This window comes from Oryzias latipes, chromosome 9 (assembly GCF_053564925.1).
Source record: "Oryzias latipes strain Hd-rR chromosome 9, Olatipes_Hd-rR_3.1".
Taxonomy (NCBI): Eukaryota; Metazoa; Chordata; class Actinopteri; order Beloniformes; family Adrianichthyidae; genus Oryzias; species Oryzias latipes.
In genome coordinates this window covers 27,655,210-27,670,446 of record NC_136245.1, presented here as the reverse complement: position 1 = coordinate 27,670,446, position 15,237 = coordinate 27,655,210, and the positions used below count along the sequence as shown (strand labels likewise).

At 37.7% G+C, this 15,237-nt stretch overlaps 3 protein-coding genes across 4 annotated transcripts; 2 read left to right on the top strand and 1 right to left on the bottom strand.

The window, feature by feature from the left end:
* Positions 1-172: 172 nt before the first annotated feature.
* oxt (oxytocin) lies at positions 173-2,101 on the top strand. The gene is made up of 3 exons (NM_001278830.1): positions 173-377; positions 675-879; positions 1,760-2,101. Exons 1-3 carry the CDS (start codon positions 258-260, stop codon positions 1,900-1,902), a joined length of 468 nt encoding a protein of 155 aa, NP_001265759.1. The 5' UTR covers positions 173-257; the 3' UTR covers positions 1,903-2,101.
* An 898-nt stretch (positions 2,102-2,999) lies between these two features.
* LOC101160985 (fatty acid-binding protein, liver-type) lies at positions 3,000-3,938 on the top strand. Its single transcript, XM_004072210.4, has 4 exons — positions 3,000-3,149; positions 3,224-3,396; positions 3,486-3,578; positions 3,670-3,938. Exons 1-4 carry the CDS (start codon positions 3,083-3,085, stop codon positions 3,718-3,720), a joined length of 384 nt encoding a protein of 127 aa, XP_004072258.1. The 5' UTR covers positions 3,000-3,082; the 3' UTR covers positions 3,721-3,938.
* Positions 3,939-4,248: 310 nt separating this feature from the next.
* Positions 4,249-11,696, bottom strand: smyd1b (SET and MYND domain containing 1b). Of its 2 annotated transcripts, XM_004072212.4 has the most exons (10): positions 11,278-11,696; positions 10,922-11,098; positions 10,436-10,649; positions 9,776-9,906; positions 8,341-8,379; positions 6,798-6,993; positions 5,390-5,482; positions 5,140-5,303; positions 4,690-4,858; positions 4,249-4,570 (listed from the first exon to the last, which is right to left on the bottom strand). In XM_004072212.4, the coding sequence occupies exons 1-10, from the start codon at positions 11,397-11,399 to the stop codon at positions 4,406-4,408; spliced, it is 1,470 nt and encodes a 489-aa protein (XP_004072260.1). In that variant the 5' UTR covers positions 11,400-11,696; the 3' UTR covers positions 4,249-4,405. The 2 variants fall into 2 exon arrangements, with proteins under 2 accessions (XP_004072260.1, XP_004072259.1); XM_004072211.4 differs by lacking the exon at positions 8,341-8,379.
* Positions 11,697-15,237: the final 3,541 nt, after the last annotated feature.

The window sequence follows — 15,237 nt, the reverse complement described above, 5'->3', positions numbered from 1 at the left end:
CTGCTGCCTGAACCTTTGACCCGACCTGCTGAGTGGTCAGCTTCATCTCAAAGGCGGCCACAGCTAAAACGAGCTCATTCATTAACAGTTTTTAAGTGGCTTTTGGCTTTCTGTGTCACTCTCAAAAGAAGATTTGGACGTATATAAGACACATCAGTGGCACAGGATAAAGACAGGGACCTCAGAAGTCACAAGGGAAAGATCTTTGAAGATTCAAATTATTTTTCTTCCTTTCTCTTCTTTTAATACCTGCAGAAATGACTGGAGCAACTGTATCCGTGTGCCTACTTTTCATCATGTCCGTGTGCTCTGCATGTTATATCTCAAATTGTCCAATTGGTGGAAAAAGGTCCGTCATGGATGCACCGCTGCGTAAGGTGAGCTCCGTTTTTCCAGCCTTTCCTTGAATTTGGAAGTCCTGGCTCACCAGAAAACTTCTTTAAGCCTTCATATATCACATTATTATCAGATTTCTCACTTAGATTGAAAATAAAACAGATAAAAATATGAAAGCAAGAAAAGATATCCCTCTTTTTGTGCCAGTAAATGTGGATTATTTGTCCTTGTATACACTAAGAGCTTTTCCCAATACTTTTTCGATGTCTATTTGTTGTAAAATGCATATTGAGGGCTTGATTTCTAGAAAATGCAATTATTTGTTTTGTTTTTTTCAGTGCATGTCTTGCGGCCCAGGAGACAGGGGTCATTGCTTTGGCCCCAGCATCTGCTGTGGGGACGGCTTCGGCTGCCTATTGGGCTCCCCAGAATCTGCTGCCTGTGTGGAGGAAAACTACCTGCTCACTCCCTGCCAGGCGGGAGGGAGGCCCTGTGGATCCGACGGCGGACACTGCGCTACGTCGGGACTTTGCTGTGATGCAGGTCAGAAATCTGAACATTTGAGCACTGGAACAGCCTGAGAAGTCTGAGTTCTGTGTTCAAAACTGAAGTTAAATCTGCCAGAAATGCTGCATTTTTTTTTTTTTTTTTTTTTACATTTAACTCTCCAGAATGAAGCTTCTATTTATTTTTTTCCCTCAAATTTAGGCAAATAATTTAGTTTTATTTTTTGTGAAAATAGAGATGCTCTCTGTCAAACATTAAATCAAAAATGAAAAAAACAAAACAAAGGGTGATGCAAATGGGAACAACAAACATCGCAACTCAAAGCCAAGCCTTTAAAAGATTCCGAAAAATTCAGCTAAGGATACTGTTGAGGGATTAGCATAAAAATGTGTCATATTATATTTATCCTTTTATGGGATGGCTAACAATATTATTCCAATAGGCGTAATGGTTTTGTTTTTGTCTTGCTTGGAGAAAAGTGAAATATTGTTCATCATAGATGCTGATGAGGAAAAAAGAAATTATGTGTGGATAAGATTAACCCCTCAATGCCTGAATTTATTTTGAGAATAAAAAAAATCATGTATATTTTGCTCAGCTATAGTAAATTCTGAGCCAAAGTGTTTTGATACATATTTGCATCAATAGTCGTCCATGGGTTAAACAAATGCATGTGCCTTTCTCCTTTTTACTAATTTCTTTTGAATTCAAATTTTATTTTATTGTCTACTGTCTTTTTAAATCTCTGACCAGATACAACAGGCAGTAAAATGAGTGAGAAAGAAAAGATTCTGAACTTTACTTTGTCCTTTTGATCTAATGGGTTTATGAACCATAAATTGTGATAACAACAGCTTATAAAGATGCAATAAATTGTTTTTTTGTTGTTGTTTTTTTCGTGGAAACCTGATCATAGAGAGTTGCACCACAGACCAGTCCTGCTTTATGGAGGAGAACGGAGACGACCAAAGCAGCCCGCTGGAGGTCAGCGACCCTGCTGACATCCTCCTCAGGCTCCTCCATCTGGCCGGCCACACTTCTCATCGAATCCACCAATGAGCTGCTCCCAACAGTCCCGTGGCAACAAATCGGCCCTTCTGTATAGTCGTGTTTAATTTTTTTTTTGGTCCATCATCAACTTTGATCTTGGAGTGCTTCTATAGGGTGCATTGATTGATATTTTTTATGTATAAAACTAGGGATGAACACAGAGAGATCATCCAGAAATCTGCATGCTGAAATAAAGTTTGGACACAATAACAAACTCTGTCTTGCTTTACTTTAAACTTGTTTCCTTTTCACTGTAATTACAAGGTTAACATTAGCCATATCAGAGATAATAGATGATTATTTTTCCTGCTTCTCCTTTAGACTCTCGTGCGGTGTGTGCCGTCATCTCACCTTCACTCTAAGAACATTGCTATTGCAAAATTCAGAGTGATTATCTAGTCACCTTTGACCAACACCAAACAGCTGCAGTTTATCCAGAGCAGGTAGAAAACTTCAGTGAAAATAATACCTCAATCAAGTGTTACACCAGTGCAAAGTAGATCTGTTCCTAATAAAATAACTTATTTAAATTTGGCATCATTTTACTGACGTTTCTATGGAATTGAAAGCTGCAGCACAAAAGTAACAAGCGTTTTAGCATGATTTACTTTCATATGAAGGCCTGCAAAGCGTTTTCTTTCTTGGTCATGTCTGGATGCAAACTTTAACTAATCCAGGTCAAACACAATATTTACCTATACAGGATAAAATATTCCAAATCATCTTTTCCCTTTCTATCCTACAGTATAGTGTAGTTTAAAAAAAGGCAAAAAGAGCAACAACAACAACAGCAAAAAACAATCGGTGGGACGATTTGAAAGAACTATCGAAAAACAATGTTAAAAGAAGAAACAGTAACCAAATGGACAATAGGCTATAAGGAAAGAGAAAGCTGAGAAAAAAAAATGTCACAAGGGTCACTCGTGTGTTTAGGTCCTTATTTGTACACATCAAAATATGATCAGATTTACTGCTTTCTCCTCTGAACTTTGGATTACCAAATTTGGTCTGTTAGCTCTGTGTGTTGTCCAGCTTCCTGTCGACTCTTATCTGTAGTGGTTGATTTCATGGTGAGCTCAGCTTATCAATGAAGCCCTAATTCCAGTCAGATTGTATAAATTATTAACCCCGTGGAGTATAAAAGTCTACAATTGCCAGCTGTTTGTCTACCTTCACTACAGCAGCCATTATGTCTTTCACTGGAAAGTACCAGCTCGAATCTTCGGAGAACTATGAAGCTTTCATGAAAGCTGTTGGTGAGCTACCATGTGGGATTAAAATGTGATGGTTTTTGCCTTTTATGCATTTAACTAAAAGTTTTCTGCCACAGGGATTTCTGATGAGAACATCCAGCTAACTAAAGGCTTAAAAAGCATCACTGAGATGGAGGAAAATGGCGACAACTTCAGAGTGACGGTCACCACAGGATCACATGTCATAATCAACAGCTTCACCATTGGGCAAGAAACTGAGATGCTGTCTGTCACTGGAGAGAAAATCAAGGTAAGCAAAAATGTTTTACTCATTAAACATGGCAATGCTTTATGATAAAAAAAAGATTTAAACATCAAGTTCTGTTGTTTGATTTGAAGACAGTGGTGAAGAAGGAGGGCACAAAGCTTATGATGAGTCTGAAAAGAGCGGACATTGTCACAGAGCTGGTGGATGGAAACACTTTAGTGACGGTAAAAATGCAAATGGACTTTGAGTAAAAATTGCTAAATCGAAATAAAATTTAAAAAGTATAATATACCGGTACTTGTGTTTTCTTTGCAGACAATGACTCTTGGCGACATTGTTTACAAGACGACATACAAACGGATTTAGTTCAACTGCAGTTGGGTCATACTTGAAGCAGTTTCTGTCAAAAAAAAGGTTGTTTTGGATGACATTAATGACTAAAATCAAAAATTCCTCCAGTCTTAAAATTAGCTCAATTCTGGGCATGGAAGAATCTCCACTTTACATTCCTCACAGTTCTGCTGTATTCATTTGCCAAAAGATCTGTCATGTGGAAATGTCAAAAATAAAATCAACTACAGACATTTCTGAGCGTTTTTTTTTTTTTTTACAAAACTTGCAATCTACACTTTGCTCATTTTTAATTTCTTGTATTTATCCTCTTCACATCACATTTTGGGTTATATTAGTGGCTAATTCTGCTTAACTGGGGCCCTGTTACTATCTTCAGAGGTTAAACAACAATTTTGTTATAAAACGCCTTTGTACCTATTGTACATAATGATATTTTTTATATTATATTTTGTTCGTAGATCACAATAAATTTGCGATTTATTGTGCAGGCCTGGTTCGGTGTAATTTAGGGTTAATTAGATGGGCTGAAAACCACGACACTTTACCAGGACAGTTTATTTTTTAATAAAAGTGTAACTACAAAACATGATACAGAAAATGGCTGTGTCACTTAAATGTAAAGACTGTCATTTCCACACTCAGAAACGCTCAAGTGTTCACATTACACAAGCTCTCCGGACTCTAGCTGCATAAGGAGTTACTTCCTCCGGTGGAAGAGATTCTTGATTCCTTCTTCCACAGACTTGGGTTCATGCAACATGGTCATGGGCTTGTTTTTCAGGGCGGCTTCTCTCATGCTGTGGTAAACGTACTCGTTCTGTTTGAACATCCTCAGTTCCATCTCTGTCTGCACACGCATTGCCTGCACATACAAACAAATTCAGGTTTTTCCATAGTGCTATAGCTGTGATCCAAAGTATGCAAGTTGATTCATTCAGACAGACAAAATGTAATATTCCTCATGTAAAATTAGATGTTTACCTCAAGGTCCTTGGTGATGGGGTGTGTTGGACCATGTGTGACCATGAGGATAGCATAAGCCTTGCAAACCATGCCATGTGCAACTTCTATATCCCCAGCCTGCCAGTGAATCACCCCAGCTCGCATGGCGGCCATACCGAGAGTGGCATTGTTTGGGGGATACAACTTCCTGCAAACCAGATGGGGTTTATGTGAGCTTAGTGGGACTTTTTCTGTAAAATGCAGCATATTTTGTGAGGATAAACTTTACAATTGATGTGTGACAAAAAAAATCAGAATAAAGATGTTGGGGTTTTTTTTGTGAAAAAATACAAAGTGTGAGTGTATTTGGATTCCAAATACAACACTGGTTTTATATTTTCACTCAGGTTTTTTGTGGTGCCATTATGGTTTCTCCAAAGTTGTTTTGCCTGTTAGTCAGTCTAAATTCACCACACTAGTTGCACTCACGTGTATCCCTCCACCATTTTTCGGGCGTATTCTGCAGCATCATTCAAGTACTGCAGGTAAGCTTGCACTTCGCTCATTGTGCTCCACATCCTAAGCAGGTAGATGTGTGTCTCAGCCAAAACTGGTTCTGTCTTCTCAATGCACTCCCTGCAGATTTTTACTACCTGAAGGGCAAAAGGACACAGCAAATATGTAGGTATTTTCCAAATACAATTTTACTGCAGTTGGTTCTGACGACATGATGCATCACCTCATGGTAGTCGCCATTTAATCGAGCTTTGTCCATCTTCTCCAGCATCTGATAGCAGTAATCTGTTGCCTCTTTCACTTGCTCCTCTGAAGGCTGTAAAATTAAAAGAAATTATGGAATATGCCATTTGAAAAGTTAATAAAACTGACAGTAAAATTGTCCTAAATTTAATATAATAATGTAAATATAAATGATGATTTAATAGAATTGATGAGGTTTGTTTGTAAAATTATTTCAATTCAAATTTTAAAATTACAAAGGTTTTCCAGATTGGAATAACATAATAGTTTAAGGTCAAAAGTAAGAGGAACATAAGAAAACTCTGTGGCTAATTTGAATATAAAAGCTTTTTGGATCAGAAAAACACTGGCGTTATTAATAAAAGCAGTACACAAAAGTAATAAAGGGGTAAAAAGAAAAATAAACATACAATATCAAGATCACTGTGAAATATTAATAAATAACACTATAATTTTTACTTCAGAACAATATTTCAATGTAAATTTACTGTATTAAGCACACTCTTAAAACACTAAAACACTTGCGTTTTTTCTTCAACACAATTCTTTGATTAGTCATGACGGGATATATTTTTGGGTTGACGTCTTTTTCTGAAACAATACTAATTTTGGGGGGTAACAGTGGTTTTATTTTAACGCAGTTCATGTTTTTTCCTGAGGTAAAAGAGCCCAGAAAAAAAAGAGTCTCTTTTTAACCTCTGAGTTAGGTTAAAAACAACTCAACTTGAATTATTTTTAACTAGGGAGTTGTTAGAGTGTAGTTACTATAATAATAAAAATAATTTTAATAAAAATACAGGTAAAAAGGAAATTAAAGATGACATGATTGTCTAACTGTATGTGAAAGTAAATGCACAATTACTATAATTTTTATATCTGAAAAAGAGGGAATTCTAGAAAATTTACTTCAAGATAAATTTATGTGATTGTTAAAAATGTTTAAAATGCAGGGATAAAGTCAGTAATTGTGTTGATTATTTAAAGTTCATGATTTAGTCTAATAATAGTTCATGATACACACAACAGAAGCAAATTGCCACCCTCAGATCCACAGCTTAAGATTGTCAAGCCTCTCTATATCAGGAAATTAAAGGCAGAATAAACAGAAATTGAACAAACATCACAACTTGTTTTATTTTAAAGTTGTACTCCGATTTATCTGATTTAAACCTTTACTTTTCCTCTTTCTCTCCCCTGAAATTCTTTTCTTAAAAGCATGTGGGAATGCAGAGAGAGCTGAAACCACTTGTGAGATATCTTTCCCTTAAATAGCCGCAGTGGCCCTGCTTCTCATATTTCCCACCTGTCTTTATCTCCCCTGACACTTCTAAATGTCACAAAAGCGTTTGGTTCGTCTCGCTCGTGGTACTGAAACCAAAGACACAAACCTTTACACCGTCCACTTCCCTTCCTCCCAGCTTTATGTCGTCTTTGATTTTGTTCTTGCAGTGTTCGCATGTGCAATCAAAGAAGTATTGTGTTTTCAGAAGCCTCTGCCGCTCCTCTGACAAATTCATGTAGTCCACATAGGCAACTGTGAGCTCTTCTCCTTCAGCAATTTTCCCCAAAGAGCGCAGCTCAATCCTGAGCAGCAAAAAGATGAACATGTTAAGGTTAATATATAAGAACTCTCATTCAAAGTGTCTGGTGGTTCAAACCAGCGCAGTCCAGTTTAAGTATATTGGATATTAGTGTGTCAATGGTACACATGACATCTCAATAAATCTGACAATGATTTTATGAGTTAATTGTAATTATTTATTGGTTGAATGCTGTAAAGCATCCAGCGCATTGTTTTCCTGTTTCTCTTTATTTTTTTTCTTTATTTCTCCTTCTACAAATTTTCAGCTATTTTAACCATTCAACTATTAGAATTTTCAGCTTTTTCCAGCTGTGGCTTTTAGTCCTTTATATCCTTGAACTTTTTAAGATATTCCAGGATTTCCAGGATTTTTGCCTCCATTGAAAAACTTGGGGAATCCTTGGTGCAGAAGCTCGCTGGTTCGAGATCTGGCACTGGCATTTTTCACAAAAAATTATTTTTTGTTGTTTTGCTGTTTTCACTTTATTTATGGTGAACTTATGATTTATCTATTTATTTTTGCCAATTATTACCCTTTAAGTTTCCTTTTCATTCAGCAATATAGCATTTAACCCTGCATTTTCTTCTGGAAATGTAGCTCCTTTTAATTTACTTTTACACATCCAAATGTCTACATTTTATGTTTTATTTTGAAAGTTCATAACATAACAGTCTTTTATCAGCTTCCTGTGTCCATTTCTGCTGTGTGGTCTCTGTATTGACACACTCTTTTTTTAAAATTACATTTAGGAAATAAACTATGCACAGGGAAATAAATATACTAGAAAAACAGATGAATCCCTCTCCACAGAAAGATCATCTTGACTTTTCTATTGGGACATTGTCAGATCAGATTAGGCCAGCTCATGCGTCTGCAACATCAGATTCCAGACCCCTCTATTGTGGATCTCTGATAAAATAAAAATAAAAAAAATTATATTTTATTTTGAAAAGTAACTGAAGTGTTATTATGAACTGTTAAAGGTCAACTAGTAGAAAAAGAAATTAGTGGCAAGTAAACATATTTGTTGACAGGACAGCAGTTAAACAAACAAAATAACTTTCTCTGCTTTTTAACAGAAGATACACAGAAAAACCTCCTGCCAGTGTGATTGACGGCACTAAATGACGTCAATCAGGGTTAGAAGATCTGAGCTGTGATTTGTGACCTTGTGAAAAAACCATGTCACATCAAACAGACAGAGGTGCAGGTGACACTAGTAAAATAGTTTCTACCAAAGATGAACGGGGTTATATGCATGTGAAATGTTTATGAAGCATTCAAAGGCCTAATCTGAAAGGTGCTCTCATCAAAACCACTTAAAAAGTCTTAGGCTGAGGTAACGCACCTCCGTTGAGAATGAAACATAGTATTCACAGCCGATTGACTGAAAGACAAATAGGAAGCACTTTTATGCCAGAAAACCTTTACACAGCATGCAGCCCACAGACACAAAGAAACTCATCCCAAGTGAAAAAAAAGTAGTGTGTGCTCTACTAGAGCTAAAATCTTTTCCCAAAAAGGGTGTACATTATTTAAAGCACATTAACATTAGGGTATTTTTCTCCTTTTGAAGCACACTTGGACTGTTCTCTGAAGAAGTTGCAGTGAATTATGCAGACTAATTGTGTTTTTGAAGGGCCCATATCATCACCTTTTTGAGGTTTTAAGTGTATTTCAATGTTAATTCCTAACAAAAACAGCCCCAAAGTGGTATTTTGATTCATTTACTCATCTCTGAGTAGTCCTCTAAAACCCTGAGAGTTGAAGAGATGCTTCATCTTTATGCAGTTTTATTACTCAGGCCCCTGAACACGGCCTGCAACTAATGATGACGTCACACTATTCGATTGGCTGTACGTTGGTCCAATGACATGTGAGATAGTGATCGGTCTGGATAAAGTAGGGTACGACCGTACAAGAAGAAATTGGGAGTTCCGTTGTAAAAAAAGCTCCGACTTAGAGCGAGATGATCTTTTGCACGGGCTTTTATTATTCTTATGATTATTATAAAGTGCATGTTTGCATATACAGTACAGACCAAAAGTTTGGACACACCTTCCCATTCATTTGAATGAATGGGAATGAATTCATTTTGTAAATCTGTGCGGCCAGTGTTTTTTACTTGACCAAGCTGACCCAGAAGGGTTAGGATTAGGTTAAAACGTGCTAACAACATTTAGCCGTGGATGAACTTAAGCTGGAATAACATCAGCCTTTTATTATGTCTGGACCCGACTGTAACACAAATTCTCATGATTGTTTTCACGGGTTCTCAAATGCTCCAACATTTGTACTATTCATATCTCTGCTTGGAGATACGAATCTGCCAGGAGACACGGTTCTCCTGCGTCTGGCAGCTCGCTCACGCAGAACAGCCGGACGGACTGCGGTCAGAAGCCTCCTCCGTTGCGCACACCGTCACAAAGCACCTTCCCCTGCCTGCAAACCCAAAGCATGTGCAATGTGTGCATGCGCACGATTGCGCAACAGTACGAGCACAATCGATTAATCCGTGCGCACGGTTTATCTGATTTTCTTTTTTTTTAACGACTGGCACCAGGGGGGCTCAGTACTAAACAAATACAGTTTATTGCAGACCTAAAACTGTTCAAATGTACTTGTTCCAGAATTTATTTTTTTGAATGGACGTACACTCAAACACACCCGAATCCTCTGAAATTTGGTAAATATTACTTTTTTTTCACTTGAGACCACACAGAACTTTTCGTATTAAAGAACTGAGATGAAAAATCGCATTTGTCTGTTGTTTCAGCACTTACTTGCCATGATTAAGGATTACGGTGCAGTTAGGCCAGCAGTCATGATTCACCAGGCACAAATTTGGAAAAAGACCCACTCCTACTGCCTGCAGGCCCCTCTGGTCACTCACAGAGAAACCATTACAGTTGATCTGGAGGAAAAAATTGAACATTTTTAAGGAGTTTTCCTAAAATATGTCTTCCCTTTTTTCTTGTATACTCATATGCTGAGAGTTTTACTGTTTACAGTAAAAGACCAAATGCACAGAATACCAAAATGAGAGAATTAGTTAACAATTAATTTATGTGCTGGACCGAGACCACTATCAGTAAGTACTGTATTATCCATTCAAAGCCAGTTCATGTCGCAAATAAAATTCTTGTACGTGAATTGCTGTTTTTCTGACTTTTTCTAGGCTTTACAATAAAAACGAATAAAATGTGGTAACAAAAATATGTCATTGATCCTCTGACTTTAATAAGATGCCTGGATTTTTAATTGAAAAACACGAAAATTGCTCTACAGCACTGCAGTACTTGTTCTTCTCCTGGATTTAGTTGTGTTTGGTGAGAACAGGCACTTTGCCATCTTTTTGATTGTACAGGAAGGCTGCTTCCACTTCCGAACAAAACGAATAACAGAACAGAACTGGGATGCTACTGTGCGTTTTTTTGACGTACCACTCCAAATATGTGTGAGATGTCATCGACTGTGTGCTGCTTGCTGGTCCGTGGCCAGAAGTCCAGGAAATTGTGGATGTCCACTTTGAGTTCCTTCAGCTCGTCTTCTTGCATGTCCGTGATGTGGTCCTCCAGCTCGTCCAGTGTGGTCAGCTGCATGTCAGACACCGTGCTCCCATCTTTGTCGAGACGCCACAGAATCCGGGCCACCAGCCTGACCACACAAGAGAAAACAAGGAAATGCACACATGGCCCTCTATGGACAAACACCTTAATGAACTGCTTAGATGTATGGTTCTTTACAAATAATAGTAGACACTTACGCAGACTTATAGTTAAAAAAAAGTTGCTTTTTCATAATTTACATTACACACAAAAATTCAGAATAAAGTATTCTAAAAGAAAAATCTGTATGAGAGCCTTACCATATGCTATAAAAGCGTAAAAACTCTCATAATCCAGTGTTTTTTTTTCCTTCTCACTTACCGAATGTTCTCATTTGGTACTTTTCCATAAGCTTTGATGGCGCTGCATTCTTGCTTGTGTTCAGCCCAGCCAGCACGCTGGCAGGTTCGATCACAGTAATGAGCAAATTTACACTGACCGCACCTCTGGAGCTTCTCTTGCCTGCGGAAACAGCTGTGGCATACGCGTTCCGCTAGACTGCACATAAAGAAAAGATTGTATTATTAATTAAAATCAAAAATACAGTCGTCAAGCAATTCTTTTCATGTATAAAAGTTTAAAAGTCACTACATTTATTCAAAAAAATAATTAGAAATACCATACAATTTAAATAAATCTCCAGCACAGAGCCAATAAATCTAGCACTATCATCATACCTGTCAAATACAACAGCTGCAAGACTGGCCTCAGAGAATATGACGTCTCCAGCCCAAAACTCCTTGGCGGCCTTTAAACCCCTCCCTTTCCCAGGTGAGTCAAAAATCACCACGTTTTCCATGATCAGTGCTTTTCCTCCTGAAATTGGATAACCTGTGAGCTTATCAGACAGACCTGTGGAGCAAAAGTCTAACTTTTCTATATTTTCTGGGACAACTGCACATTCATGGCTTGTTGCACTGAAATAGCCACACACCTCTTGAACTGTACCACGAACCACAGCAAATAGGTGTGCGTCTTAAGTTCACAAAGAAAAAAGAAGTCTTCCATGGAAAATTAAGAAATATAAAAAATTGGTTGAAACATCACCCAAAAAAAAGACTTGCTGATGTTCACTCACCAAGAGTCTTTCAAATGTGTTCAGACTTTTACATTTATGGCATTTCTATGCCTCCCCCCCTGTATTTAGGTGGTAGTTGCCCTCTGAAGGTTATTTTTGTCCCTCAGTTGTGTCTGTCCATCAGGGTTCTGTGGTGACGCTGAGCAGCTGAAAAAAGTTCTGCAGTCCTTCTCTGTCTCACTGCCTCTACTCTGTTCTGGTGCTTTCTCCAACATGTCTACCTGTAAAATGAGTCATGAAATGACTGAGTGACACGAAGCACAGGTTCATTTCCAGCCCTGACAGATTCAATCCTTCATTTTTGGCAGTTTTTCAAACTATTGATTGAATTTTCTTTTACATTACTTTGAGATAGAAACATACGACAATAACAGAAACAAGTTTAGTTTTTAAATGTGTGTATCACAAACATTTTTAGGGATGCTCTGTGTTAAAGGTGACATTTTTTTACTCAAAAGTGTTTTAGGAGCAAAAAAATGTCACAGACACAGTCTTCAATCCATTCAACCCTGAATGAAAGTCAGCTATGTTCCATGCAACTCTTTAGTGTAAAGAAACATATGAGCTGTTTTTAATGACAGAAAAAAAATCTAAGTTTTTTTTCTCTGGTGATCACAGCAGAATTCCTCTTTTTTTTAACCTGGTTGCAAAAATATTTAATATATTTATCCAGTAGGTACTGTATGCAATTTTTGCCCCCCTCTATTAAAATCTTTCTGGTTCATACTTCTGTCTTCCTACAGAATCTCAGCTTGGGTTCAGGTTTTTTCTTTTTTTTACCGTTCCGTTGTGGTATTTCCAACTATTTTTGAAATACATAATAAGTTATATAGTTAACTCAAGGATACTCCAATGTATTTCACATCTAGTGCGAGGTGCTTGTGCTGAGTTGCTCTTTGTATCAAGACCTAATAAATTCTAAGCCATATTTTATATCAGAATTTTGACCGTCCCTATTAAAGCTGCAACTGTTCTTTAGTTTTGTGTGGTAAATTTGCAAAAGCTCTTTCGGGAGGTGAGAATCATGAAATTGTTGAATCATCCCAACATAGTCAAGCTTTTTGAGGTCTATAACTCTGTAACAGGTTTGATTACAACCTGAACAATAACTGACGTGTGGTTATTTATTGTTCAGGTCAGTTCAAGTATGTTTCAAGGTTGTTGTTTTTTTGTTTGTTTTTTAAGTTGTTTTAACCACATTTTTAAACCTGAAAAGAATATTTAAATGACTAAATACCTGGAATTTAAAAAATTGCTAGAGTTAACATCTTATAGTTCAGCTTTTGACACATCCACTCAGGGGTGGCCAAAGTCAATAAATTTCCACATTTGGTTTAGCAGAGATTCTCCATGTGCGTTCTGTTTACATGCCATTTCTGCACACCTCAGTATAGTTTCCCTTATAGGGGAAGCGTTTACCAGTCCAGCACACAGCCAACTGAGCCACCCAGCTGGTTAGTATTAGGGATAACATCTAAATAAATACTACATAAAAGTTCCTTAAATCATCTCAGTGAGAAACTAAAAGATCTGGAGGATGGTTTTATGGGATTTTTTATTTACAAATGAGCCTTTTGCTGGTTATTGTATCATTTATATTATTGTTTTTCCTTTCTGATGTAAAAACATTACAAAAAGGAAAAAATTGTCGATCCAAAATGAGTAAGGATTTGGCTCAAGCATATGGGATCCCAAACATTAACGCTTTCTTCAGTAAATACATGTGCACAAACAAAGTTGGGATGAAATTCAGTGTAATAAAAAATTGGAAAACTCTGTCTCCACAGGCATCCTGAGAATGCCTGAAAATATTTGAGATGTCTGGAAGTCTTCTTTTGAAGCATGTTTGCATCAGTGACACAATTGTGAGCTCAGAAAATTGAGCGGTCGCTACTGCCATCTTATGGACAACCACTGAAATTATTTCTGTTCCAAAGATTTCCTCATTGCAGCTGAAAAAGAACTTACTTCATTTCTATTTGCTAAATTATAGAAAGAGAAACTCTGTGTACCAAATAAGAGCAGCTTTTAGATTTATGACCTTTAATGCAAACTGACAAATACAGTTGATAGTAATTTTTTGTTGTTGTTGGTCTGTGCATTTTTGGACATCAGGGACAGGCAATAAATGAAGTTAAAGTTAAATTCCCACTATCTGTCACACACCTAGGTGTGCGAAATTTGTACTCTGCATTTGACCCATCCCCTGGGGGAGCAGTGGAAAGTACTTGATGGCTTATTCCCCTAATCCAACCCCTTAATGCTGAGTGTCAAGCAGGGAGGGATTGGGTCCCATTTTTAAAGTCTTTGCTATGACTCGGCCTGGGTTTGAGCCCACGACCTTCCAGTTACAGGGCAGACACACTAACCTCAAGGCCACTGAGCTGATTATTCAAATGGTTCAAATGTGTTTATTTATTTTCTTTTTCTGCTCAAATACTTCAGATTGTAAAGCAGCGGGGACATAAGGAGCAAAGGTTGTCCCCTCAGAGACATGTGTGGAGATGTGGTCCAGTCTTTATGAGACCACCTGTAATAGGAGCCCATGGACTGCCACCTTGTCGTGGTTGGGGGAGTTTGCATGTCTCTATGACCCGGATAGCTGCTGGCTGGAGCTTTGACCTCCTGGCAAGGGTCTCCCGTGCCAGACAGACTGAAGGGTAGAGGTTAGATTGAAAGCAGTCCACTGGCCCTCCAGGTTGAGGGTTTGGCAGAGAGCTAACCAACCGATGCTAGAAAACTACGATGGTTACGGAAACAGCAACGAAATCAAAAACTACTCCAACAAGCAGCACGCCTCCAAAATCCCAACAAGAGGCTTGTATGAAGGACAGTGGTGAAAGCCAGACCGTGGAAGCCACTGACAGGAAGATGGAAGTCTTAAGCACAAAAACCAAGACCAGAATAGGATTCTGAAACGTACGAATGTTGTACCAAATTGGAAAATTGGCACAAGTGACAACAGAGTCGTGTGTACAGTTTTCACATTTTAGGCATTAGTGAAACAAGATGAACAGGATATACAATGGGTTACCTTGTTCTACTTTTTTTTTTTTTTGCTCCAACATTTGTACTATTTGAGATCATTAAAGGTCTTTTTATTCCAAAATTACTATAAAAATGTGGATTTTCCATCTATTCAATATTTAGTTAAAAAAAGGTTTTAGGAATAATTGGGCTTTTTCTGCTTGAATTCTTATAGGCTTTATCTAACAAATCGAAAAAATCTTCAGTTATTTAAAACAAATGGGATTATAAAAAAATGCAGACCTATTTTAATTATTTGATGCTTTTTTGTCCATTTTTATTTAGTGCCTTAAGATAGAGTCATAGCTTTTTCCTCCAGTTACTTTTTGTTTTCCCTGCTATTATAACTAATTGAATGACTACTATTTACTTTTACTTGAGTACTAGGAACGCGACTGCTGCTTGTTTGAAGTTGAAGTGCACTGGAGGTTTGCCAAAAGGGGGCGTTTGTAACATTCAGCCAGAGGGGCGGGGCCAGAGGTGGGTGTGTGTCTCTCAGCTGATGCGCGTATCAACCGACCGACTCCATCAT